Here is a 25,346-nt window from a genome sequence, read left to right as displayed (position 1 = left end):
TATTTTTGTTTTTGAGTTGCAGGAGTTCTTTACATATTTTGATAGCAATCACTTATATGCACTACATGTGATTTGCAAGAATTTTCTTCCAGTCTTTGAGTTATCTTTTCACTCTTTTGATAGTGTCCTTTGGTGTACAGAAGTTGTTCATTTTGATAAAATAAAATTTACCTATTTTTTCTTTCATTACTTATGCTTTTGGTTTTGTGTTCATGAAATAGTGCCATTTTCGATTTCATAAAGGTTTAACATTATGTTTTCTTCAAAGATTTTTATACTTTTGGCTTTTTACTTTAGGTCATCAATCCATTCTTTTAAAAATATTTTTTAAATTGTCAATGGATCTGTATTTTATTTATTAATTTATTTATATGTGGTGCTGAGAATCGAACCCAGTGCTGAGCCACAACTCCAGCCCCATCAATCATTTTGAGTTAACTTTTACATGAGGTGGAAGTTAAAGATTCAGTATCATTCTATTGCATGTGGCTATCCAGTTTTCCCAGCACCATTTGTTGAGAAAAACCATCTTTCTCCATTGAATGGTCTTGACATCCTTGTCAAAAATCAATTGACCAAATACATGAGTGTTTATTTCTGGACTCCCTATTCTATTGGTATATATGTATGTCTCCTCATGCAAGTAGTGCACTAATTTGATTATTGTAGCTTTGTAATAAGTTTTGAATTTAGAAAAGTATAAGTCCTCAATCTTTGTTCTTCTTTTTCAAAACTGTTTTAGCTATTTCAGATCTCTTAAGGATTCCATATAAATTTTGGGACAAATGTTTCCATTTCTAAAAAAAAAAAAAAAAAAAAAAATGGAATTTTGATAGGGATTGTGTCGAATCTGTTCTTTGGGTTGTAATGGCCTCTTAATATTCTCTTCCAATTCATAAATATGGGATATCTTTCCATTTATTCATGTCTTCTTCTTCTTTTTTTTTTGGCAATGTTTTATAGATTTTAGTGCACAAGTCTTTCACTTCCTTGGCTAAACTTATACCTAAGTATTTTATTCTTTTTGAAGCTATTGTAAATAGAATTGTTTTCTTACTTTTCAGATTGCTAAATGCTAATAAGTAGAAACATAACCAGCTTTTGTTTTGGATCCTGCAAATTTGATAATTTAATTAATTTGATCGATTCTAAAAGTTGTGTGCCTGTATAATCTTTAGCATTTACTAGAGTTGGCTTTTTTTTTTTTTAAGGAAACACAATTTTATTTGAAAGCATGACTGACAAACTATGTTTTTTTCAGTTTTGCTATTTGACAGGCATTTTCTGAAAAGTGGAATAAATACAACTGTCACTTCATGAAAAACACTAGACTGTATTTTTTTGCCAATGAAAAAAAAACCTCAAGCTGTATTAATGTTTTGGAAAACATATCTTCCATCTTGAGTTTAACAGTCTTCCCTCTATTTAAAGCCTTTTCTGGGGGAGATCAGTATTGATATTAATAAATGTGATTTTCTGAAACATGATGGAATACTTTCAAAATTCAGTGAACCAATTTTTTTCCCAAATGACTAATACATGATATTACAAATCATGTATGAGAAAACATTTATTCAAAGACCAAGACAGACTAAGGGATTGCAATGTAACAATATGAGAAGTTATTGATTCATTGGTGTAGTTTAAGATTCTAAATTGCAATTAACCTCCAAAAGAATTATAAGGTGCAGAGGGAGGGGGGGAAATGCAGGAGAGTAATACTGGCCAAACTATATTCTTATATTGTGTGCATGTGCAGATATGTAACAACAAATCCCATCATTATGTATAACTATAATGCACCAATAAAAATGTGGAAAAAATAACAAATCAACCTGCATCTTTGGGATAAACAAAAGAAAAAAAGTGGGGGACCCATTACTTTTGAATATATGGCTAGCTTCAATTATCTCTTTCTCCACCACCATTCTATCAATAAACACCACCAAGAGCAAAAACAGTTAACATTTTATTGGGCGTTTGTTATATGACAAAGAACTTTGTGTACTGCCTTTATCTACTAAGAACTTTATATGTACGAACTCATTTAATCCTCATAATGTTGGGTGCAGAGCAGGCTGAACTGTGTTGTCTGAGGGGCAGGCTGAACAGATGTTGGCTGCAAGATAGCCCACGCACTCAACCCCCCCCCCCCATCTGGTCCTTTATCACCTGTTTGCCTCAAGTCTGAACATTCAACCCCACTCAAGGCTGAACACTTAGCCCCCCCTTGGGCCAACAAGGCAGCTTGCAGACCCAGAGGCCCCATTAGATTTGGGCTATAAAAACTCCCTCCTGCCAGGCCCCCCTCTCTCTTGCTCTCTCTCTCTTGCTCTCTTTGTCTTTCTTGTGCGCGCTCTCTGTCTCTCTCTTGCTCTTGCTCTCTCCCTCTTCATCTCTCCTCTTCTCTTTTCTCTCTCTCTCTCTCTCCTTCTTTCCTTCTTTCTTTTCTCTTTGTTGCACTGCTGCAATAAAGATCTTTTGGTTGCTCCGAATGTTGTGGTCACTTTCCTTTCAGTGGTGCCAAAACCCGAGAGAGGGTTAAAACCCACTTTTGGGTCCCTCTTCCTTCGGAAGTGCCACTCACCGGATGGCCTGAACCCATTTTCTCGATCTCCAGAACTCCATCCACCACCCACCTTCAATTGGTGAGTTTCCCCTTCCTGGAGTCCTAAACCCAATGGTGGTGTCAGGAGGATTTGACCATTGATTGTCCGGCAAACCTCTTTGCCCACCTGCAGGGAGGAAAACACCCCACCACAGCCTTTAAGGCTATGGTGGCCCTCAGGGACTCCTTCCTATGGCAGAATAGACTCCTGGGTTTGAAATTATTCCCTTCCCTTCCCAGCTGGTAGTTTACCAGCATAGGCTTTGTAGGTCTTCCTCGAAGGACTCTGTAACCTCCAGGACACATAACAGAGAACTGAACATCACAGTCCATTCAGACCTTCATGGTCTCGGTGGCTCTCCTAAAATCCTAGTCCTCACATCTTCAAGACTCGGCCGCCAGAGAGATGCTTACCCTCCCCTTCCTCTCTCTTCCTCTGTCTCTCTCTTTCCCCTCTTTCTGGCCCTGGGAGTCTCCGGCCTCTCAGGAGGGGTCCGGAAAAGCCTTGGCCAAGGTCTCCCATGGGCTCCGGCTCCCACAGCTCCGGCTCCGGCCAGGACGAGAGCTTCGCCTGTCAGGATTCAGTGACGACAAATCTCTGCAGCTCGAACCTGCCACTAAGGTACTCCTGATTTTTGGCTATAGCGGGGACGCCCCTTTTGCCAATAAATCAGTTTCCCCTACAATGCCTCTTGGATAACCTCAAAACCCTCTCCTTGACACCAGACATCAAATCCCCAAAATTGATCAAATATAGCACCCAGGCCTGGCCCACTTATCCCTTAGACAACCAAAGCAGAGGGCCCCCCTTTTGGGTCCCTGGATGCCTCCATTCTAAGGGATCTCTACAATTACTGTGAGCATTCGAAAAAATGGGTAAAAAGCTGCTATATCAAAGCTTTCTTCTTGCTTGTGCTCTCTGCACCTCTTGCAGACCTCTGCAAAATTTTCTAGCTTGCAAACCAACACCCACAACTACTGATCCCCAATCTCCTCCTCCTCCGGACTCATCCACTACTTTTGACCCTACTGATGAATTTCCACCCTATCGCCCTGCTCAAATAGGTCCTCACCTTCAACCTTCTGCCCCATCCCCTCCACTGTCTCCCCACCTGAACAACCTGACTTCTCCTCTCCACTCACTAGATCAAAAACCTAAACAACCACCTTTCCTCAAACCGTTGCCTCTTTTCTGAGGTAGCAGGTACTGAAGGAATCCCTTCACCCACTCACTCCTCTATTCTTCTGTCAGCGCCCACACCAGGTCCCACCAGGTCCTCTTACCAGCTAACCCAAAGTTCAAACAAGCTGAGGAGAGCCCTTGGACCCCTATCAGAGATCTGGTGAAAATGGCCTTTAAAGTTGCTTTGTCATCACTGAAAATAGGTTACTAAGAATTGTCCCTTATAGGCTTTTTGGGACATACAGTACACATATGGAGCACAGCTTCTCATTCCTCTGGTTGTACAAGGTTCAGGGTCACTCCACTAGCGGCGCAACCCTTTTATTTAAGCACTGGATCTGAGAATCCCAGCTCCATCCAATGTCCTCTCCATTGTCCCCTTTCTATTATCCCCTCCCTTTCGATTGTCCCTATTCTGTTAGAATTTAGATATGTTCCTTTCTTCTCCTATCTTTAGAGAAACTCTAATAATGTTGGTGGTGTAGCTCAGTGGTAGATCGCTTGCCTAGCAAGTGCAAGGCTCTGAGTTGAACCCGAGCACACCCAGTAGGTAAATAAAGTATCTACTAATACCACCAGTAAAGCCTTTCCCCAAACTTGCTAAGCGTCAGCCATTTTCACTCTCCTTTTCATGGGTGCACTTTTTAAGAACTGTTCACCTTTACAACTTCTACTTCCTAACTTCCATTCTCTTCACAATCCACTACAACGTGGTTTCTGCTCCTTCTGTGAGACACCTGACCTCTTTCCTGCAAAAGATACCACGACCTTATTCCTTCATTTAAACTTTCTTTGGCTTCTATGACATCACCACTCCTGTGATGGTTGAGATAAGTGACACAGGTGACCTAAAAAGAGGGAAACGCTGCAATAAAGTAGGACATGTGAACGGCGAAGGAAGCAACGGAAGTGGAGACTGCCGCTTTTTGAGAGGGAGCTTGGGAGAAAACAAGAGGAAGGGTCACACTGGACCACAAAGTAACTATGACTTTTACCCTCTGTCCTGCTTCACTTTCACCCTCTTTCCACATCCTTAGAGGCTGGTAGGTACTCAAGGCAAAACCTGAGGGTTCTGAGCACACGACAGAGGCGAGGGCTGACTAGCGATCTGTGAATTGAGGTGGTTCTTCGGTTCTCCCGAGGCCGAAGAGGCCGGGTCGCCAGCGGAACCCCAACGATGGGCAGAGATTGCAACCCCACGCCGGATGACGGAGGCGTGCGCGTGTGCGTGGTGTCGCTTCCGGCGCCGTTCGCTTCCCGAGGTGCTGGGACGCTGCTGCATCAGGCATCTTGCACGCGCGCTCCCGCTATTGCCTCCGGCTCCCAGAGGCTGGAGGACGGCGCGCGACACCCGGGAGGCGGGTCGGAGGCTGGCCCTAAGTCCCGCGTTTCCTGCCCCGCCCTCAGCTTGTGACTCTGAGAAAGTGTGAGGCGGGGGGAAAGATCCGGGTTAGATAGATTTCCCTGCAATTCTGGCGTGGTTGAACCCTGTAAGCCCACATGTAAGAGGGGGGGGCGGGAAATGAAGAAATTAAGGCTCAAGGAACTAGAGAGTCGCCTGCAACAAGTGGATGGATTCGAAAAGCCTAAGCTACTTCTAGAACAGTATCCGACCAGGCCGCACATTGCAGGTAGGGCGGCTGGTTCACCATGCCCTAGCTTCTGGGGTTAGCCTTATATGCTTACTCCTTGATGAAAAAAAGAAATGTAATTTGGTTAGGGACTGTCTGGAGAAATTCCGCTTTAAGATCGCGTATCGCTTTAGAGAGGCCTTTACACCGCAGTTAAAGACAGTCTCCTGCCGGTCCCAACACACACACACACACACACACACACACACACACTTTTTTCCTGTTTGGTTTTCTGCGTACTTCTTAACACTGTTTGTTTTTCCCATAAAGGAATTTGTTAGTCTTATCCCCCCCCCCCCCCGAATTCTCAGTGCCTAAAAAAGTTTCTGTACTAGTTAGGAGCTCAGTAAATATTTGCTAAGTAAGGATCATTTTCCTCTTAGAATGAATTGTCAGTGATTAGAATTGCAAGATTCTGATGCAATCCTCTGCCCTACAAATGAATACTAGAGTTGGTAGTGGAAGGACTTGAATTTAGCAAAATCAGAGTATGGCTGTATAAAGAGATGAGGACACGTTTTAGTTTTAACACATTACTCGAGAATTAGCACTGTTTCTTGATGCCAGCAATTGACATAGAGTACAGAAGGGAATATAGAAAGATCCATATTTAATAAATATAAAGTGGTGGGGAAACCTTAGGAAAATTAATTTCCTGGGAACACTTGCAAGGGGGACTATTTTCCAGTTCCAAAATAGTTGTTTCTAAGCTGCCAATGAGAAGGATAAAGAATATATACATACCTGCAGTTAACTCTAAGATGTTGGCGTAGTCCCAACCAAAAATCCACACAAAACTTTTGTGCAAAACTGGGGAATGAAATTGACCAAATTTCTTCATTTTGTGCATGTAAATATGTCAAAATGAATCCCACTATTATGTAAAATTATAATATGCCAATACAAATTAATTTAAACTGTGCCTAGGTTAAGATCAGTTTTCTCAGTTTATAATGACTTCTTATAGTCTTCTGTAGGGTTTTAGGTTTTTTTTTGTGAAATACAATTTTTTAAAAATAAGTTATTTCATACTTAGTTTGTAGCATGCACACAGGTGTGCTTCTTTTCAGATACCAGCGTCAAAGTAATCACACCCACATCAGTAATTACACATTCAGTCTGAAATAGCCCTATAATTGTGTTTTTAATAAAATCTCTGGAACCTCAGCCATTAGGGATTGCCAGTAGCCCTTGCTGAGGTCAGATATCCACAGAGAGATATAAGTGGTATTATTCATGCTTAACCTACACACACGTATACACACACACATATATATATATAGGATGTAGGAGATTATGATACCTGAGTTCTGATGACAAACTTTACAAAAAAGTTCTGTGCCCCTTTAATGCTAATGCTTGTTTGATATTACTGGTTCCTAGACTTGTAGTCTTCCCACATTAGTAAACTTTTAAAGCTGACTGATACAGGGCTGCCAAACTTACATTTTGACAAGGAAGGATATTTATAACCCTATTTACTTGTACTATTCTTTTATATAAACTACTTCAGCATCAAAGAAAAAACTAATAGATACACATACACACACAGAACAATGTTTTGAATAGGTGGCTGAGGAAAAATAAAGCATTTTGACTTTATTTTTCTCATTTTACTTGAGATACTAGTGACAGTTTTGTCATTCTTGGCATTGTCACCAGAGACAGTTTTTTGGGTTCCTCTAATAGGTGTTATCCTCCTTTGTGGTGCTTTTTACTACATACCAAGTAATCTTTTTTTTTTTTTTAATAACATGGTACACTGGTTTGTATAAATTAAATATTAGTCATACCCTACTTATTCCCTAATATGTTTTAAAATTGTTCTTTAGCATGTATGCTTTATACAATACATAACACATATGATGACATTGAAAATAAAGTGGTTGCAGACCTAGGATGTGGTTGTGGAGTGCTTAGCATCGGAACTGCAATGTTAGGAGCAGGGTAAGTGATCCAACTTATACTATTTGGGTATGGGGCAGCCTTAATAAGTGTAAATAGGATGAACTGAATTATATTCATGGGACTCTAAACAATGAGATGGGGGACCAGTAATCTAATACTGAGTATATTTTGAATGTACAGAATTATCAAAAACTATATATATTTATGTAAATAAAAGATAGGCAGTATGGTTGAATCCCAGAGGCTCAGGAGGCTGAGACAGGAGGATTGCAAGTTCAATGCCAGCCTCAGCAATTTAGTGAGGTCCTCAGCAACTTAGACCCTGTCTCAAAATTCTAAAAAGGGCTGGGGATGTGTCTCAGTGGTTGAGCATCCTGTCTTCAATCCCCAGTACCAAAAAATAAATAAATAAAAAGTATAACAGCAAACTTTGGATTGTGCAGAGGGGAGGGGAAAGGGTATGGGGTTAGGGAGGACGGTGGAGTGAGATGGACATTATTATCCTATATATATGTATGATTACGCTACCTCTGTGACTCTGCACCATGTTCAGCCAGAGGAAGGAGAAGTTGTGCTCCATTTGTGTACAGTGTGTCAAAATGCATTCTTCTATCACGTATAACTAATTAGAATAATTTTTTTTAAAAGGATAAGAGCAGCAGTCCCTTTTATATACATCTGAGTTTCCAACCCTGGCTGCATTGGGAAATCATGTTGTTGAAAAGCTACACCCATTCTTAACTTTTGTCAACTGAGTTAAAAAGCATAAGTAAAAACTTTTTGTTTTGTTTTGGGAGATGTAAGATGCCACTCTTTGTGTTTTGCACTTATAGGTTGTGTGTTGGATTTGACATAGATGAAGATGCATTGGAAATATTTAATAGGAATGTGGAAGAGTTTGAGTTAACAAATGTGGATATAATTCAATGTGATGTATGCTCATTATCCAACAGAATGTCTAAGTCTTTTGATACAGTAATAATGAATCCTCCGTTTGGGACCAAAAATAATAAAGGTTAGTAACAAGAATTAGATGTACTAGTGTATTCATAGGAAAGCAAGTTTTAAAGAACATTTTACTATTAACTGGATTAAGTGATTTTATCATTGATCATTAAATAAACCAATCTTCTACCTGTATAGGTATTATAACTTAAATTTCAGTTTACTTAGGAATTGAATTTTTAATCTTTATTTTTACAAATTTGTATTAAGTAAATTTTCATCATTTATGATTAATATTTGGGATGATTTGTCTGGCCCTTATAAATGATTACGAAACTTGTAAAGGATTTTGTACTTTTTGAATCTGCCTTTTTTTTTTTTTCAGGGGTAGTGCTGGGAATTGATCACAAAACTTCACCAATGCTAAACACACATTCTGGTGTTTTGTTTTTTTTTTTAATGTGTATTTTTTAGTTGTAGTTGGACAAATACCTTTATTTTATTTATTTATTTCTATGTGGTTGAGAATCCAACCCAGTGCTCTACTGCTGAGCCACAACCCCAGCCCTAAACACACATTCTTATCACTGAGCTATAACCCCAGCCACTCAAACCTGTTTTTTTTTCTTTTTAATATATTTTTTTTTAGTTGTTAATAAAGACCTTTTTAAATTTATTTACATGCGGTGCTGAGAATCAAATCCAGTGCCTCACACATGCCAGGCAAGTGCGCTACTGCTGAGCCATAGCCCCAGCACTCAAACCTGGTTTTTTTTTTTTTTTTTTTTTTTAATATGCATTATCTCAAACACATGTGGATTAACTCACAGTTTCTGTAGGTGAGAAGATCAGGCACAGTTTATATTGTCTACTTCAAAATCTTTTTTTTTTTTTTTTTTAAGAGAGAGAGAATTTTTTAATATTTATTTTTTAGTTTTCGGTGGACACAACATCTTTGTATCGTGGTGCTGAGGATCGAACTCGGGCCACATGCATCGCCAGGCGAGTGTGCTACCGCTTGAGCCACATCCCCAGCCCTCAAACCTGTTTTTAATGTTTAAACACACATGAATGTTTCAGAATGTGCTCATTGGTAACAGTGACTCACTGTAGCTATTAATTTTGTGTGTACTTTGAGCAAGGAGGGTAGGAAATCAATAAGAGAAGGAAAACACATGCATACTTTAAAAAGTACCCCTACCCTACCAAGATGATTGTGGATTTTGACTCATTAGAATGGGATATAATATTACAATTTTACTTTAGCTTTATTTTTTAGCCAAGACAATATAATTCTGGTTTTATTTTATCAACTTTAACAAAATATTCTGATATTTATTTGTACCCTGACTTGATGCAGAAAGAATTTGAAGTGCCTGTTTTGGAGTTTAGGAAAAAGTTTCTAAATTCTATTTGTCTAATCTTCTGCTTTGATAAAAGGTACAAAATGTAAATAAGAGTTTTTTTTTTTTTTTTCTTTTCATAGGAACAGATATGGCTTTTCTAAAGACTGCTTTGGAAATGGCAAGAACAGCAGTATATTCTTTACACAAATCTTCAACTAGAGAGGTAAGTTCTGGGCTGGGGATGTGGCTCAAGCGGTAGTGCGCTCGCCTGGCATGCGTGCGGCCGGGGTTCGATCCTCAGCACCACATACAAACAAAGATGTTGTGTCCGCCGAAAACTAAAAAAATAAATAAATTAAAAAAAAAAAAAATAGAGAGGTAAGTTCACATCACCATGATATTTAGGTCATTTTTTAAAAAATTGTGTTTTAAGGACTTGCTGTGGATGCTAAATTACCACAGTGCCTGTTTCTCCTGACCTTTTGACATTTAGCTCTTAGTAACTAAATTTTCCCTTTAATTAGCTATTATTTATGACTACCTTCTTTCATCAAAGATTTGTTCAAACAGGACTGTTACTAGCAAAGGTACTACAATTCGGGAGTAGAGAAGTATGGTATAACTAGGATTACCGTATGTTCTGGTTTGCCTGGGTAAGTTCTGGTTGATTAATGCCTCTTCTCCCAGTGTCACTGTGGGGACTCATGTAGTTAAAAGAGAAGTATGGTATAACTAGTTTCAAAAATGGTAAGCCTCAAGCAAAAGAATTCTGAGTTCAGAAACCACATATTTCACCATTCTTTTTGCCAATACATAATGTGGGGGTGTGAAAGATGTATTACAGAAATTAGGGGGAGGGGGGCTGGGGATGTGGCTCAAGCGGTAGCGCGCTCGCCTGTCATGCGTGCGGCCCGGGTTCGATCCTCAGCACCACATACAAAGATGTTGTGTCCACCGAGAACTAAAAAAATAAATAAATATTTAAAAAAAAAAAAAAAAGAAATTAGGGGGAGGGGCAGTACCTTTTTCCTTGTCAATATAACTTAGTGATTAAGAAAGAACTGAGGGGGGCTGGGGATGTGGCTCAAGCAGTAGCGCGCTCGCCTGGCATGCATACGGCCCGGGTTTGATCCTCAGCACCACATACAAACAAAGATGTTGTATCCGCCAAAAACTAAAAAGTAAACATTAAAAAAAAAAAATTAAAAAAAAAAAATTCTCTCACTCTCTTTAAAAAAAAAAAAAAAAAAAGAACTGAGGGGCTGCGATTGTGGCTCAGTTGTAGAGCGCTTGCCTGATGTGTGTGAGGCACTGGGTTCGATTCTCAGAACCACATACAAATAAATGCATAAAATAAAAAAGGTCTATCAACAACTGAAAAAATATATAAAAAAAGAAAAAACTGAGACTCTGGAACCAGATTGGACTGGATTCAAATCTAAGTTCTGCTGCATCTTAAGTATGTTTTTGGTAAAGCCACTTGATCTTGTTTTCTCAACTATGCTGACCTATACTCTTTGGTGTAAAGAACTCAGTATGCTATAATTGGTATAATTATGAACATTAAATGAGTTACTATTTACAAAGCACTTGCATATCTAATTGCTGTGTGTTGGCTGTTATTATTTAAATAGTTTCTATGAAGAGATTTTAAAATAGCCTTGTAGGAAAAATATTTTAGTCATGAACAGTGCATAAGAACCCAGTTGAAAATAAAAAATTCTAGAGACATGGTAATCTAATAACCCTTCTTTAAAAAATATTTATTTTTTAGTTGTAGTTGAACACAATGCCTTTATTTTATTTATTTTTACGTGGTGCTGAGGATCAAACCCAGGGTCTTGCACATGTGCTCTACTGCTGAGTGACAACCCCAGCTCCCCCCATTTTCAAAAAAAAATTTTTTTTAGTTGTAAGATGTACACGATACCTTTATTTTATTTACTTAAAAATAAAAAATAAAATTAAAAAATATATTTTTTATGTGGTGCTGAGGTTCAAACCCAGGGTCTCACATGTGCTAGGCGAGTGCTCTACCACTGAGCCACAATCCCAGCCCCATACTTTTTTATTTTATGTGGTGCTAGAATCAAACTCACTGCCTCACTCATGCTTGGCGCACGTTCTACCACTGAGCCACAACCTTAGCCCATAATAACCTTTTTTAAAAGTACAACATCCAACAGCCAAGCAGAAATACACTGCTGACAATGAACAGTGGTACATGTAAGCAGTCAACAGAATATATCATATCTACTGGTAAATCTCAATCAATATATGAAAGCAAATGCCAGTACATATTGTGTCCAGAAAAGCCTTAATTGAATAAAGCAGTTTTAAATAGTAAATTAGTAACTAAAAATTAATAATTCTTTGTGAAGTGGTTCAAGAATTTTAGACCTATAAAGCTCTAACACATCTGTTACAGTTCAAAACACTAACCTCAAGCAGCTTAGACCCTGCCTCTAAATAAAATGTAAAAAAGGGCTGGGTATGTTGCTCAGTGCTTCAGCATCCCTGCGTCCAATCCCAAGTACAAAAACAAAACAAAAAAACACTAGCCTCGTTAACAAATGAGGAAACTGAGGCACAGAATGAGCAATTTGCTCAGGGTTATATAGCTAGCAAGTAGTAGTTCTGTAGTTTATATGCAAGCAGCCTGGTTCTAGAGACCATGCTCTGAACTACTATGCCATACTGCCACTGAATGCCCATGAACATGGACCTCTCTGCTGAATAGTTTCCAGGGTAAGTAGTTATATTGATGAGACAATGATGAGAAATCATGAGTGTATTATGTATTCTGATGCTTTTCTTAAAGTTTTTCACTTGAATTTATCTAATTTGGCTGATTGTTAAATATATTGAAATGACTTAATTACTGATTTTCAAAATATTCATCTAGTTGAAACTTTTCAGTCTAATTTCTAATGAAATTTTAAGCTTAAAATTTAATCTAATATTAATAACAAGCAGTTTTTAAAAACTTACTTAAAAATAAGCTCACATAAAAATGTTATTTATGTTTAGCATGTTCAAAAGAAAGCTGCAGAATGGAAAATCAAGATAGATATCATTGCAGGTAAGATGAATCTTAACCCTAATTATCCAAAAGGACCAACATGCAATAACCTAACCAAAATTTTTATTCAGGTGCTAAGGACATATACTATAGAATGTTTTTCAGTGTGTAAAAATATGAATGATTGGTAATTGATTTTGTTTGTCACAGTTTATCCATTTTACTGAAAATTTCTATTAGACCTCAGGTAATTTGTAACTCCAGGCCCAGACAGACTATATCATCCAGTGGGTAAAAACATGGGCTTGGAGTTGATAAAACCAATTTTTGAAATCCACTTGTGGAAATTGCCACCAGGTTGTTCCTAGTTAACCTTTTTTTTTTTTTTTTTAATTTTCTAATTACATAGAGTAAGATAACATTGACCATTGGTGGGAGATAGATTATAAACATCTATACCATGAGCTCATGCTTCTTTTTTTGGCAATACTGGGGCTTGAACCCAGTACCACAGAGCTACATCTCCATCCCTTTTTGAGAAAAGTTGCCAGGGAGGTTGGCTCAGCTGTTTTGATAACATTTTTCACTACATTGGGTGCAATGGTAGAGTTCTTGCCCAGCATCTGCAGAGCCCTTAGTTGGCTCCCCAGCACAAAATAAAAGTTCAGTGAAACATGTTTTTTACCTAATAATAAACTTACCATGAATTTGGTCCTGTGGTATTAAAATATCTAACTAGGTATGTTACTGTTTATAATTAGTAATGGAATAATTAAAAGATCATTCTTCCTACTATATTCGGTATTATTGTCCCTCATGAAGTTTTAAGATATTGCAATATAGAGCATTTTTGAAATAGTAACATATATTTACTTTTTTAGTTGTAGGTAGATACAATATATTTATTTTTATGTGGTGCTGAGGATCACTCAGTGCCTCACACATGTGAGGCAGGCGCTCTACCCCCAGCCCCTATGCCACAGTATTTTAATATGCCATAGCGTTGCTGCTCCACACCTGGTGTTCAGACCCTCAGCACTGACATCCCTGAAAGCTAAAGAAAATTTCAGGATCCACTGAGTTAGAATCTGCATTTCAATGAGATCCCCAAGTGCTTTGACTGCACATTAAAACTCAAAAAGAGCGGACTCTAGGGTTAAAATGTGTTGGAAAATATGAAGGATAGGTAACTGATTCCCATCCTTCTAAAACAGATCAGTAGTAAAGAGTACAATTTAAATTATTTAGAATATGAAAAATATGAGTACTTTAGAAATTAGTAGAAAAATATCAACTTATTGCCATTACTAAAATCTAGACAAGAAAACTTTGAATTAAGCATCATCATTATGAGATGACTTAAGTCATCTATAGATTTTTTTTTTTTTTTAGGTGTAGATGGACACAACACAATGCCTTTATTTTTATGTGGTGCTGAGGATCGAACCCGGGTCCTGCCTGTGCTAGGCGAGCGCTCTACTGCTGAGCCACAGTCCCAGCCCCAGTCATCTATAGATTACCACGAAACTATATTTATTTTCCACTTGTTATTTCTTTAACCTTTCCCCTTTAACATGAAATTGTGGTACAAATGGGTTACAACACCAGAAATGCCTTGGCCAGTTCGCCATGTCACTCTTGGGGAAATATCAATTCAGTACATGGAGAAGTTAAAGTAACGTGTCATTAGGCTTACCATCATTTGGAACTTTCTTAGTTTTGCTTATAGTTAAGGGTGGTAAATGTTTGGAAATGTTATGTTTATCCTTACCTGTTGTTTTTTAGAACTTCGATATGACCTGCCAGCACTATACAACTTTCATAAAAAGAAATCAGTAAGTCTCTTGATTCAGTCCTATCTACATACAGTATTGAAAAACTTTGAAGGGCTAGGAGTATAGCTCAATGGCTCAATCAGATAGAGTGAATGCCTAGCATGCATGAGGCCCCGGCTTTGATCCCCAGCACTGCAAGAAGGAAAGATGATGGCTAGAAAGACCAACAGAGTGAAGGGAAAAACCTTTGTAGTAAGTAATTGTTTGCACTGTTATATAAGTTGCTTGGGTAAATACAGAAAGCCAGCCTAAGAAATAAATTAACTGTGGGAAGGGCCCATAACCAACAGCCAATACTCAAAAATTTTTAAGTTCTTTCTCAAACATTTTGTGGATACAAAAAGGAAAAAATAACAAGTTTTTGTTCTTTTTTATATAGCATATATTTTATTAGTTTGTAGTAATACATTTTCATATTACAAAGGCAATTGAGTGGAAGAATCTTCCATTTGATATTTGAATCCTCTGAACACAAACAGAACTATACATTTAAACAAAAACAAAAACAAAAAAAAAAACCCTCACTTTGATAACAAAAAAAAAAGACAAGTTAAACAACAAAAAAATTTTTCTTTTTACAGGTGGACATTGAAGTGGACCTAATTCGGTTTTCTTTTTAAAAGCTTTCAAAGACAAAAAGCAGCTTAAAACCTAACTACAATGAATTAAAAAAAAAAAAAATGTATTTACTAAACTACTGGTCTCCGGCACCATTTTCTGTTTTCTGTTGCTTTGATGCAGGCTCTTCTTTGTCTGTCTCTTCTCTTGCTCTTTTCACTGTTCCTAAATAATTAAAAGAAATTTTTAATAAATTCAACTGCTCTGTTTTAATGCTGAGCATAATTATTAATAAAATGTCCTAGCCTATTTCATACTTGTAAAACAGCATGACCAAGTTACACCATAATTCAAAAATGTCACTCATACAGAAGTTAAAAACCACATCTCTGACAAGTAACTTGTCATAAAGTACACTTTTCTCATGGAACTTCCAAAGGACTTAGAAAAAAATTACCTGCTGCACCATTTTCATCACGGTCATCATCACTATCAAATTTCGTTTTTTTGCCCTGAAACTGTACTTTTCCTTTAGACCCAGGCTGGGCAGCTTTATTACCCTTTCCTTTTCCTTTAAATCTGCGACCTGTAGAGGCATAATTGAGAACTTGGTAAAGAAAATAATTTAAGTCTGTTGTGTTTTTGAACACTGACTAAAATAAGTAAAATAACCAAACTGTTAAAGGAAATATCAGAATAAATAACCTTTCGACTTCCATTTGTTTAGGGATTCCTGTTGGTCCTCTATGATTTTTTTCAAAGCTGTTTTTTCCACCTCTCCTTCCAGTACTTCCCAAGTCACTTCTTTGTTCCTTAACTGTAGGTTACCATTGTTTGCATCTTTGGCTTTCTCCAGTGCTTCCTTGGCTTTTTCTTTAAAGAGAATAATTCCCTAACCAAGTACAGAAAATAAAAATCACACCCTTAGTTTGTTGTCCCCTAATTAAATTTTTTGTTCATACTTTTTCCTACCCTGTAATTCTTCTATGCCATTACTAATTCAATGAATTTTACTGAACCAAAAGCTATTCAGAAAAAAAATCAGATATAAATAACATCACTGATAGGAATAACAAAACAAAAAATAAATCATTTAAGTATTTTAATCAACACAATTTAAAAATTGTTTTCTATTAACTTTATCTTCTATGGACTTTCAAACTGAGCACCAAAAAGTATATGAATATTTCCAAACCTCTTTTGCTCCTCTGACAAAGTCTATCCATTTTATTTCACCGTGACTTGAAAAGAGGATGTGCAGATCTTCTCTACAGGTCTGATCATCTAAGTCACCTGAAAATTTCAGCAAACATCCAATCTTTTCTTCTAGAGATTTCTAAAGAAATACAAAAGGCAATCAAAAAAGTTTCTTACCCACATATCAGAAATGGCTCAAACCACTCTATGCCTACAACAGAAACCAAAATGCTATTTTAATGTAGTTTAAGTGTATTTTCCTTTGTTATTCTTTAAAATTGCTTCTGATTTTAATTTAATTTCTTCTATAAGTGACATTTAACTTCAAACTATATAAATCCGATTATTAAACTCAGGACAATAGTTTTAGGTAATATTATTTCTATATCACTTTAATGATAACCAAAACATATTTTCTTTAAAAAAAGCCTCAGACATGGTGGGTTACTCAGTAGCAGAGCATGAGCTTAGATTGTGCAATGTCCTGGGTTAAATCCCCAGCACCACACACATATACACAGTTTTCAAGACTTTTAAAAGTTATTCTAACTAGTAGATATATTAAATATCAGTACTATACACTTACCATTTCAGCATCTTCTGCTAACTTTTGTTTTTCTTCTTGCTCTCTACAAATAAACATGATTTAATTATAATTTTCCCACCCACTATAATAAGAAAATTAAAAATAAATAACCTAATCATGACCACTAAGCTACTTGATTACCAAAGCCGGTCCTTAGGTTTTTCTGATTATCCAATGCTAGACTACAATGTAATATGGCCTCCAATATAATAAGACACCTTAAAATGTGTTTCAAGCCTATTTTAAAGCTTTAAGTAATTCAGATATGTCATACTTCAACATACTTACTGTTTAGCTCTTAACTTAGCTTCTACTTTATTTTGCTTTCTTTCTTCATTTTTTTTTGCAAAGTAATCTTCCCTAAAGAACATAACACAAAGGCTAAGTTCATGAGAACAAAGGTAAGACTGTAAATTATTTTGAATGACTTAAGACATGGCACAGCAAGGAATGTCACAAACATTTTCTATCAAGGTAATCATCTAAAAATTCAAAATATGTACAGGAAGGTTTTTTTCTTTTAATAACAGCTTTACTATGATAAAATTCACCCTTTTAAAGTGTACCTTCAATGATTTAGTAGCATACTCAGAATTCTACAACCATCACTAATTTTAGACATTTCATGACTCCCAAAGAAACCCAATATCCCACTCTTGTGTTGATTTTCACTTATCCCTCCATGAATAGAAAAAAAGATCAGAAGTCATGTAAATAATGTTTCACAGTTTTCTGTAGTGTTAATTTCACAAAAGGCGAAAAACCTGAAATCCCAGTATCCCCAAACACCACCCAGCAATTATGAAAATCATGTTAAAAATTTAATTTTGACTATGTAACACTGATAGTATGCTTTATCACAGTGGATCTCAGTCAATCAGGTTTAACACCAGCATTTAGAAGACTATGTAATGCAAAAGTAAGGCACTATGGCCCTACAACTTTATCATGAAAATGCCCTGGTTCATCCTCATTTTAAAGACATGCGCACATACACAAGAACGTGATTCAAGTCTCTATCCTTTGTTCCTTATAAAAACATATTTTTATACAAACTATTAAATATAAGAACAGTGATTTACTCTTCACCCACACAAAAAGTCCAACTTTAGTATTCAGCCTGATTATAAATTTTAGATGCAAAGTAAGTACTAAAAGTTAACTTTCCTTGTTAGTTTCTAATAATGAAAAGGTACTAATAAACACTGTCTTATACTCTGAAAGGACTAGTGTACTTCTCACTGAAAAAAATTTAGGCATTTCTCAAAGTATTCCCAAGAATACCAAATATTAACTGGGGACTTTAGTTATGATCCTTATCCCAGTTTGTCAATCAATTCTAAATAACCGAGAAGCCAGAAGAAAAAAAGAGTGAAATTACGTACTTAAAAAGTATTAACAGATCTGTGTCTTTGTACTTTTGTCCAGGGGTCTCTACAAACTTCTTAGCAGAGTCAATGCTATCAAACACAGCAAATATTGATCCCTAAAAAAAAAAAAAGGGAAGAAAAGATTTCTTTTAAAGTTATGCCCCATATATTTACAACTAGAACTCTTATCATCATACAATCAATCATACCTTAAAAGCTTTGTGCAATGTTCTTCTCATTTGAATATTCAGCACTTGACCTTTATCTTCTAGCCATTCTTTTATGTCATCAAGGGTTGCATCAGTTGGGAAGCCTTTCTGTGAAAAGTGAACAATTCCCCCCAAATTCTGATTGGTAATGAAGCAAGGATACACATTATCTCTTTCTCTTCCTGTCTCAATCATTTAACAGCCTACTCAGTGCAATGAAAGTGATTCACCTGATATAGGTTTTAAGTTTGCACAGAGGGAAAAAAAACCACAACCATTATTCATGTGTTAAGTACTGCTAAATTTCAATAATCGTACATTATACTGTTCAAGCTACTCCTGTAACTTTCTGAAAATTTACAGAATAAAGTATTTAAAATCAACATACTAAAGAAAATTGCTGTAGATTTTAGGTGTTGACAAGTAAGAATAGTTGATGATATGCACTGGGCACTTAGAATATGTCAAAGATTTTATCGAATGTATGATTTTTTAATTTAACTCTCAATATTTCAATTAGGTAGAAAATATTATCCATATTTATGAAAATAAGGTGTAGAGAGAGGTTAAGAACACTGCCAAAGGACATACAGTAAGTGAGGCAACTGAATCTTGAGCCCTTATCCACACCACTGTTTTCTTCCTAAATAAATGTATTATATTAAATGCATTAAGACCCACTTACAATATAAACAGATCTGTTTTTTACATCATTTTTATACTCATCGGTCACTTCTGGGAGGGGTTTGCTTGGAGATCTTCTGATTTTAGTTTTGTCTTCACTGATTTCCATAAGTTCTGCCTTAGATTTGCTCAAAGCTTCCACTATTACATTAAAATCTGTTGTTAGGCGGTTTAACCTGAAGAATATATATATAACAACATTAAGATTTAGTAGAAGCACTCATTACTAACAGAGAACCTAGATGCATGTAGGAGGCTCTAGGTTCAATCTCCAAAATGCAAACAAACCAAAAAGGGTTTTTTTACCTGTTGAATTTTATCATTATTTCCAAAGGTACCCAGCCTTCGTCCAATTTGATCTGTTCCTTTAAAAATTTGTCTCGTGGCAAATTGAAGTCTCCAAAATAATACTGTAAGATAATCATAATACACTTTAGATTTTGGAGCACTGTATAATACTTAATCCAACCCTGGAATTTTTTTTTTAACTACCATTATACTACCAACTTTCATTCTTTAAAAATGCATGTCATAACTTAAAAGAGGCAACAACCATTCTTCCTAAATTTACAATAATGAAATGTTTATAATACAAATTAATAAAAAGAAAATTAAAGTATCAATTACTGGCTGGGGTTGTGGCTCAGTGGCAGAGTGCCTGCTTTGCATATGTGAGGCACTAGGCTGGATCCTCAGCACCACATAAAAATAAATAAAGGTATTATGTACACCTACAACTAAAAAAAAAATTATATATATATATTTTTATAAAAAAGGTGGGACACCCCTGGGTTTAATCCCTGGTACCAAACCAAACAAAAAAAAAAATACCCAGTTATGGCTATTTGGAATGTCAAAAGTAGCATGAGAGAAAAAGTAGTTTAAGGTTCTTATAAACTAAGGGGAATGGTGGGGAAAAAAGTGAACAGCTATAGAGAAATAACAACATTAGAAAAATTACAAAAAGTGGGCTGGGGTTGTAGTTCAGTGGTAAAATGCTTGCCTAGCATGTGTGAGGCACTGGGTTCGATCCTCAGTACCACATAAAAATAAATAAAGTAAAATAAAGGTATTGTGTCCAACTACAACTAAAAAAAAAAAAAAAAAAAAAACCTTTAGTTGGGGCTGTGGCTCAGCAGTAGTGCACCTGCCTGCAAGTGTGAGGCACTATGTTCAATTCTCAGCACTGCGTATAAATAAATAAAATAAAGGTCTATCAACAACTAAAAAAAGAACCTTTAAAAATAAATAAATAAATGCATTGTGTCCATCTACAACTTAAAAAATTACAAAGAGTATATATGTCACATCATGTACACAAGAATGGAAAAAGTTAGACTCCATGTATGTAGACCTCAAAATACATTCTAGCAAGGTGTCTTGGCACACACCTGTAATCCCAGTGGCTTAGGAGGTGCTAAGCAGCTCACTGAGACCCTTCTCTAAATAAAAATACAAAATAGTGCTGGGGATGCAACTCAGTGGTTCAATTCCCAGTACCCCCCCAAAAAAACAAAAAAACACTCTACTGTCATGTATAAACAAAAAGAAAAGTACATATGTATTACAACATAAAAAAGCCAACCTCATTATAAAGCCAAGAAACAAAATGAAAAACAGATAGCACTTCCCCCCTAACAAACTGACTAAAATTCTCCCCCGCCCCCAACTGGATAAAATTCTAAAAAAACAAGAAAACCTAGCATTGGTCTAAACACAGAGAAATGATCACATAGGTAGAGATGTTAACTGGAAATATTAAAACTTTTTTAAAAATAGGAATTTTATCTTAACAGTAATCAGGAAGCATGTCTACTAAGATTCACATAAGAATATGCATGACAGGCACAATGGCACATGCCTTAATTCCAGCTAATGGGAAGACTGAGGCAGAAAGATTACAAATTAAAGTCCAGCCAGGGCAACACAAGAAAACTCTTCATCTCAAAAATCAAAATTTACAAAGGCTGGGATGTAGCTCAGTGGTACAGCATTTGCCTAGCCTGCATTGAGACCCTGGTTCAATCTACTGTGCCAAACAAAACAAAAAATCATAAAACTGTTAAAATTTAGAAAGATCCTACATATTAAGGAGGGGAAATGAATAATAAAATATTGACGGCATAAAAAAATTTATTCCCCAAAACACATCCCATGATTGGTGTGAGGAAAAGGAAGGAAATAAAAATTGTGTTAGTTATGTACCACACTGGTGGGGAATGTTTGAGAAATCTCTGTATTTTCATACAAACTGCTGTGAACTTAACATTGCTCTAAAGTCCATTGAAAAAATTATATTAGATAGGCAACAGTGGCACCCAGCTGTAATCCCAGCAGCTTGGGAGGCGGAGGCAGGGGAAGGCAAAAGCAGGATCGCAAGTTCAGAGCCAGCTTCTGCAATGGAAAGGCACTAAGCAACTCAGTGAGACCATATCTCTAAATAAAATACAAAATAAGGCCGGGATGTGTGGCTCAGTGGTCGAGTGCCCCTGAGTTCAATCCCCAGTCACCACAGCTCCCCATTACATTATTGTGAGTATGGAGCAAAGTATCAAAGGCTTTTTTTTTTTTTCAGTTGTAATGGGCTTTTATTTTATTTATTTATATGTGGTGCTGAGATTCGAACCCAGTGCTTCACACATGCTAGGCAAGCAATCTATCACTGAAGTACAAATCCAAACCCATATCAAAGGCTTTTAACCTTGGTTACTTAAAAAGGGTAAGATTACCACCTTATGAGGAGGATACTATTATTATCCCCAGTAAAAAATGGTTAAGTAACACTAGTCCATAATGTTACGTTTTGAAATTTTTGTAATTCTTGGGTTTCCTAACCTGGCTTCACCCAAATGAAACTGTATAATAATGTACATTCATCTAATTCTAAAAATCAAAGACATGTATTGAATTAAATATCCTTCTTGTTATTTTCAGGCCCTAAATTTCCCTTTAAGGAACTTATTTTTGCAGTTTAATAGCACAAGAATCATACCTCGATTTGATGACAGATTTTGGCTTCCAGGGCAGCCATTTTTTCATTATCACCGTTTTCAGCCATTGTGGCTATCTGTAAATTTTCCCAAATCAGCAGAAATGATTATTTCTTTTAACATAAAGCTTAAGACCAGAAATACTGTTTAAAAATTAATATGCCATTGTTTTCTTAAAGTCAAGAATTTTCCAAGTTGACAGGTTCAATTTCTCTACTCAATTCTCAAATATCTGAACAAAGCTATACTTTGGAATAAGAGATGGAAAATTCCCAACCATTAATGACTTTAAACAGATCAGTATACGCAGCTAATCTGTCAGTATATTACTATGGCTCTCCTTGCTATTTGATTGGTGTAGCTTCTTTTAAAATTAGCCATGGATGACTTATAAAAACGTTATCAGCAAGTTAGATATCATAACTTTACGGTAAAATTTTCAAATATTAAAATCGGGAGTTAGATTAGACACTATATTAAGAAATGTATGCAAATCTGAGAGCACTTTGCGGTGGGTGAAGAATGAGAGGTGGTGTCTAACAATTCACTAACATATTCGTTAACTTTACAATCAGTTTCCTGTTTCACATCCTGACATTATTACGGGGGGGGAAAAAGAAGGATGTGATGTGATTTGCTAGAAATCACAAACCAAGTCTTTTGACTTTACGTTGAATCTAGTAATGAGCTACTGATGATATACTTCTTGAAGACATCACCAGATACACTAAATTTGTTATTCAATAACCCGAGTACCCAATGAAAGATCACGCAATGGGAATATTTACGGCCCACTACAGAATTCACGCGATATTATGCCCTGGTTTGCATACCACCACCTACAATGGTCAAGTTACTAACATTACCGTGATCTAGGGCCTCTCAAAAAAGCAAATGATGAGATAAACGAACTTATTTAGTCCCTGCAAGGCTACTTTGGCCTACCCAATTGTGGAACTTCGTTTCATCAGATCTACTTTTCCAGAACGTACAACTAGAACTGAGATACTACCCACGCTCTCCCATTTCACACAGAAGCAGCTCTGTTGGGAAGGAAGGAGGATCCTAAAGCCCAAGAGACACAGGTCGAGGCTACATCTGCGGCCCCAACTTCTTTGGCTTCCAGTCAGTCCCCACAGACTCCATGGAACCCTTCGGTGTTTTACCCAGCACCGACCTACCCAGAAATTTACAGAGGTGGCTGAAGCATCAGCCTTGGGCAGGACTGAGAACTAGTGGAGATAAGAAACCGAAAGAACGCAGGGAGGATGCGGGTAGCCTCTACTCAAAGACCTCACCAGAGTCGCGTCTCACGGGAACACAGGCTCCCCTGGGCACGTGGGGAACCCCAGGCGCCCGCATTCCTCGCCCGGGCCGGCAGGGTAACCTAGTCGCGGCCCGCGCCCCCTCGACCCGTAGCACAGCACGCCGCCTCCGGCTGCGGCCCACGCGGCGCTCCGCCCGAACGTGCAGTAGGCGAGCTGTACATGCGTCCCGCGGGCGGCAGCAAGGAAGGAGGACGCGCCGTCGTGCATCACGCAATGCAGGTTCTTTTTTACCTTCCCATTAGCTATCGAAAAGCTCACCTTTAAGGTCCGGGCCCCGTAAGCGCGCCACAGGATCACTAACAACGACCGAACGTCTCCACTTCGCAGCGCCGCCGGCTGGCTCAAAGCGCTCAAAGATGGGAGCCGTCCCGGCAGCCCTTGCGGGCCGAGTGGGCGTGGCCTCGGGCGAGCTAAAGCCGTCGCTCTGAGCATGCGCTACTGTCGCAGGCTCCCACGGCCCGCAAAGTCCCGCCCTCACTCCAAGGAGATTGGGATAAAACGTTCCGCAGGGTGTTGAGGGATAACTGGTAGTTCGTGTTGGGGTAAACGTTTAAGTATTTATGGATGGCATTTGTATCCCAGCCTTTCCTCTGGCTGTCTATTCATTTGAAGCGTTTGCCTTTTAATTTTTTTCAAAAAACTTGTTTTAATATATATCTAAATTACATCGTGTAAGCGAAAATTCTAAAAATCAAAGATTTGTGGAATCCTGGAGTTGAGAAAACAATGGAGTGTGTGTGTGCTGAGGCTCTGGAATCAGCCTGTCTGCTTTCAAATATCTGTCCTGTGTAAAAACTGTGCGACTGTGGGCCAGTCAACTTCTTTGTCCCTCCTGTAAAAAGTAGGGCCTGTTGGTTGGGGAGATAGCTCAGTTGGTAGAGTCCTTGCTTTGTATGCATAAGGCCCTGGGTTCAATCCCCAGTACCAAAATAATAATAATAATAAAAGGCTATCTAGTTGTTAGGTCCCTAGGCTGATGTAACTCCATTTTGAAAATTAGCACTTGCCCACCCAGGCATGACCTTCCCTGTTAGGCCGACCCCTGAAAGAGTCCCTAACAATCACAGAACCAGACGGATTATTTTTTAACTACTCCATTGTATTTGACTATATAGTTAAGAAGTTTTTTCCAGCAGTTTGCTGTGCCTTGGAGAAGGTAGCCTGGCAAATATTCTCTGTCAGTAAACCTTTGCTTGAACTCAGAGAGTGTCTCCCATGGATATTTGTGCCACCTACCCTAACACTACTGATTATTGTTTATGCTAGAGGCATTCCCTATTAGTGTACCTTTTCCAAAATTTTAGTCATTTACTTCCCCCCACCCCAGGTCCTGGGGAGTGAACCCAGAAGCACTCTACCACTGAGCTATAACACCAGCCCTTTATTTTTATTTTGAGACAGAGTTTCACTGAGTTGCTGAGGCTGGCTTGGAATTTGCAATCCTCCTACCTCGGCCAACCGATTTGCTGCTATAACAGGCATGAATTACCGCTCCCTGCTAGTCGTTTAATTTAAAGCAGTTATCCCCTTTCCTGTGGTGAGACCATCTTTTATTTTTTCCTCAATTTTTTTGAAAATATTTAATGCCATTGGTGAAAAATCCTGTCAAATTATTTCAGGGATTTTCAGTGATCCCAAACAGATCAAATATTATTTATTTGGGAAAAAATGCAGTTATAGATTGAATAAGGACCATTACATTGGGCCAAAGGCGGGATATTTAGTAGCATTGTGCTCAGGTAGTTTAATTTCAGATGAATTAGATTCTCTTTTACTCACTCTATATTTTTCTAGCCCCTACTTTGTGCTAACCACAATTGAAATCTCAATTATCCTTTAGACCAAATCAGTGAGAATAAAGGTATTTAACAGAACTAATCATATGAGCGTCAGGGTATTCCCATTCATCCATTGAGCAAATTGTTATCTTTTGTGTTTAAGGAAAA

At 37.5% G+C, this 25,346-nt stretch overlaps 2 protein-coding genes across 3 annotated transcripts; one reads left to right on the top strand and one right to left on the bottom strand.

The window, feature by feature from the left end:
- Window positions 1-5,177: 5,177 nt before the first annotated feature.
- On the top strand, window positions 5,178-15,309 carry Mettl5 (methyltransferase 5, N6-adenosine). Of its 2 annotated transcripts, XM_046447399.2 has the most exons (7): window positions 5,181-5,422; window positions 7,255-7,369; window positions 8,164-8,345; window positions 9,762-9,844; window positions 12,652-12,703; window positions 14,429-14,478; window positions 15,060-15,309. In XM_046447399.2, exons 1-7 carry the CDS (start codon window positions 5,314-5,316, stop codon window positions 15,096-15,098), a joined length of 630 nt encoding a protein of 209 aa, XP_046303355.1. In that variant the 5' UTR covers window positions 5,181-5,313; the 3' UTR covers window positions 15,099-15,309. The 2 variants fall into 2 exon arrangements, with proteins under 2 accessions (XP_046303356.1, XP_046303355.1); XM_046447400.2 differs by lacking the exon at window positions 14,429-14,478 and having other exon boundaries at window positions 5,178-5,422.
- Ssb (small RNA binding exonuclease protection factor La) lies at window positions 14,837-23,810 on the bottom strand. Its single transcript, XM_046447398.2, has 12 exons — window positions 23,659-23,810; window positions 22,075-22,149; window positions 19,389-19,492; window positions 19,084-19,258; window positions 18,399-18,506; window positions 18,205-18,305; window positions 17,108-17,179; window positions 16,820-16,862; window positions 16,232-16,372; window positions 15,742-15,928; window positions 15,494-15,622; window positions 14,837-15,261 (listed from the first exon to the last, which is right to left on the bottom strand). The coding sequence occupies exons 2-12, from the start codon at window positions 22,138-22,140 to the stop codon at window positions 15,173-15,175; spliced, it is 1,215 nt and encodes a 404-aa protein (XP_046303354.1). The 5' UTR covers window positions 22,141-22,149; window positions 23,659-23,810; the 3' UTR covers window positions 14,837-15,172.
- Between the last annotated feature and the right edge of the window lie 1,536 nt (window positions 23,811-25,346).

Source organism: Marmota monax, unplaced genomic scaffold, assembly GCF_021218885.2.
Source record: "Marmota monax isolate L192 unplaced genomic scaffold, Marmota_monax_Labrador192_F-V1.1 WCK01_AAM20220418_F8-fsc00007, whole genome shotgun sequence".
Taxonomy (NCBI): Eukaryota; Metazoa; Chordata; class Mammalia; order Rodentia; family Sciuridae; genus Marmota; species Marmota monax.
The sequence above is the reverse complement of the archived record's forward strand: the minus strand, read 5'-3'. Positions and strand labels throughout refer to the sequence as shown.

What these genes read in the sequence shown, in the direction of transcription:
- Mettl5 (XM_046447399.2), top strand. Translation starts at nt 5,314, where the DNA reads ATGAAGAAATTAAGGCTCAAGGAACTAGAGAGTCGCCTGCAACAAGTG. An exon ending in TGGGACCAAAAATAATAAAG is followed by an intron (nt 8,346 to 9,761) that starts GTTAGTAACAAG and finishes TTCTTTTCATAG; the next exon opens with GAACAGATATGGCTTTTCTA. An exon ending in CAAGATAGATATCATTGCAG is followed by an intron (nt 12,704 to 14,428) that starts GTAAGATGAATC and finishes GTTGTTTTTTAG; the next exon opens with AACTTCGATATGACCTGCCA.
- Ssb (XM_046447398.2), bottom strand. Translation starts at nt 22,140, where the DNA reads ATGGCTGAAAACGGTGATAATGAAAAAATGGCTGCCCTGGAAGCCAAA. An exon ending in GCTAAGTTAAGAGCTAAACA is followed by an intron (nt 16,863 to 17,107) that starts GTAAGTATGTTG and finishes GTTTATTTGTAG; the next exon opens with AGAGCAAGAAGAAAAACAAA. An exon ending in TAGCAGAAGATGCTGAAATG is followed by an intron (nt 16,373 to 16,819) that starts GTAAGTGTATAG and finishes GTATTTCTTTAG; the next exon opens with AAATCTCTAGAAGAAAAGAT.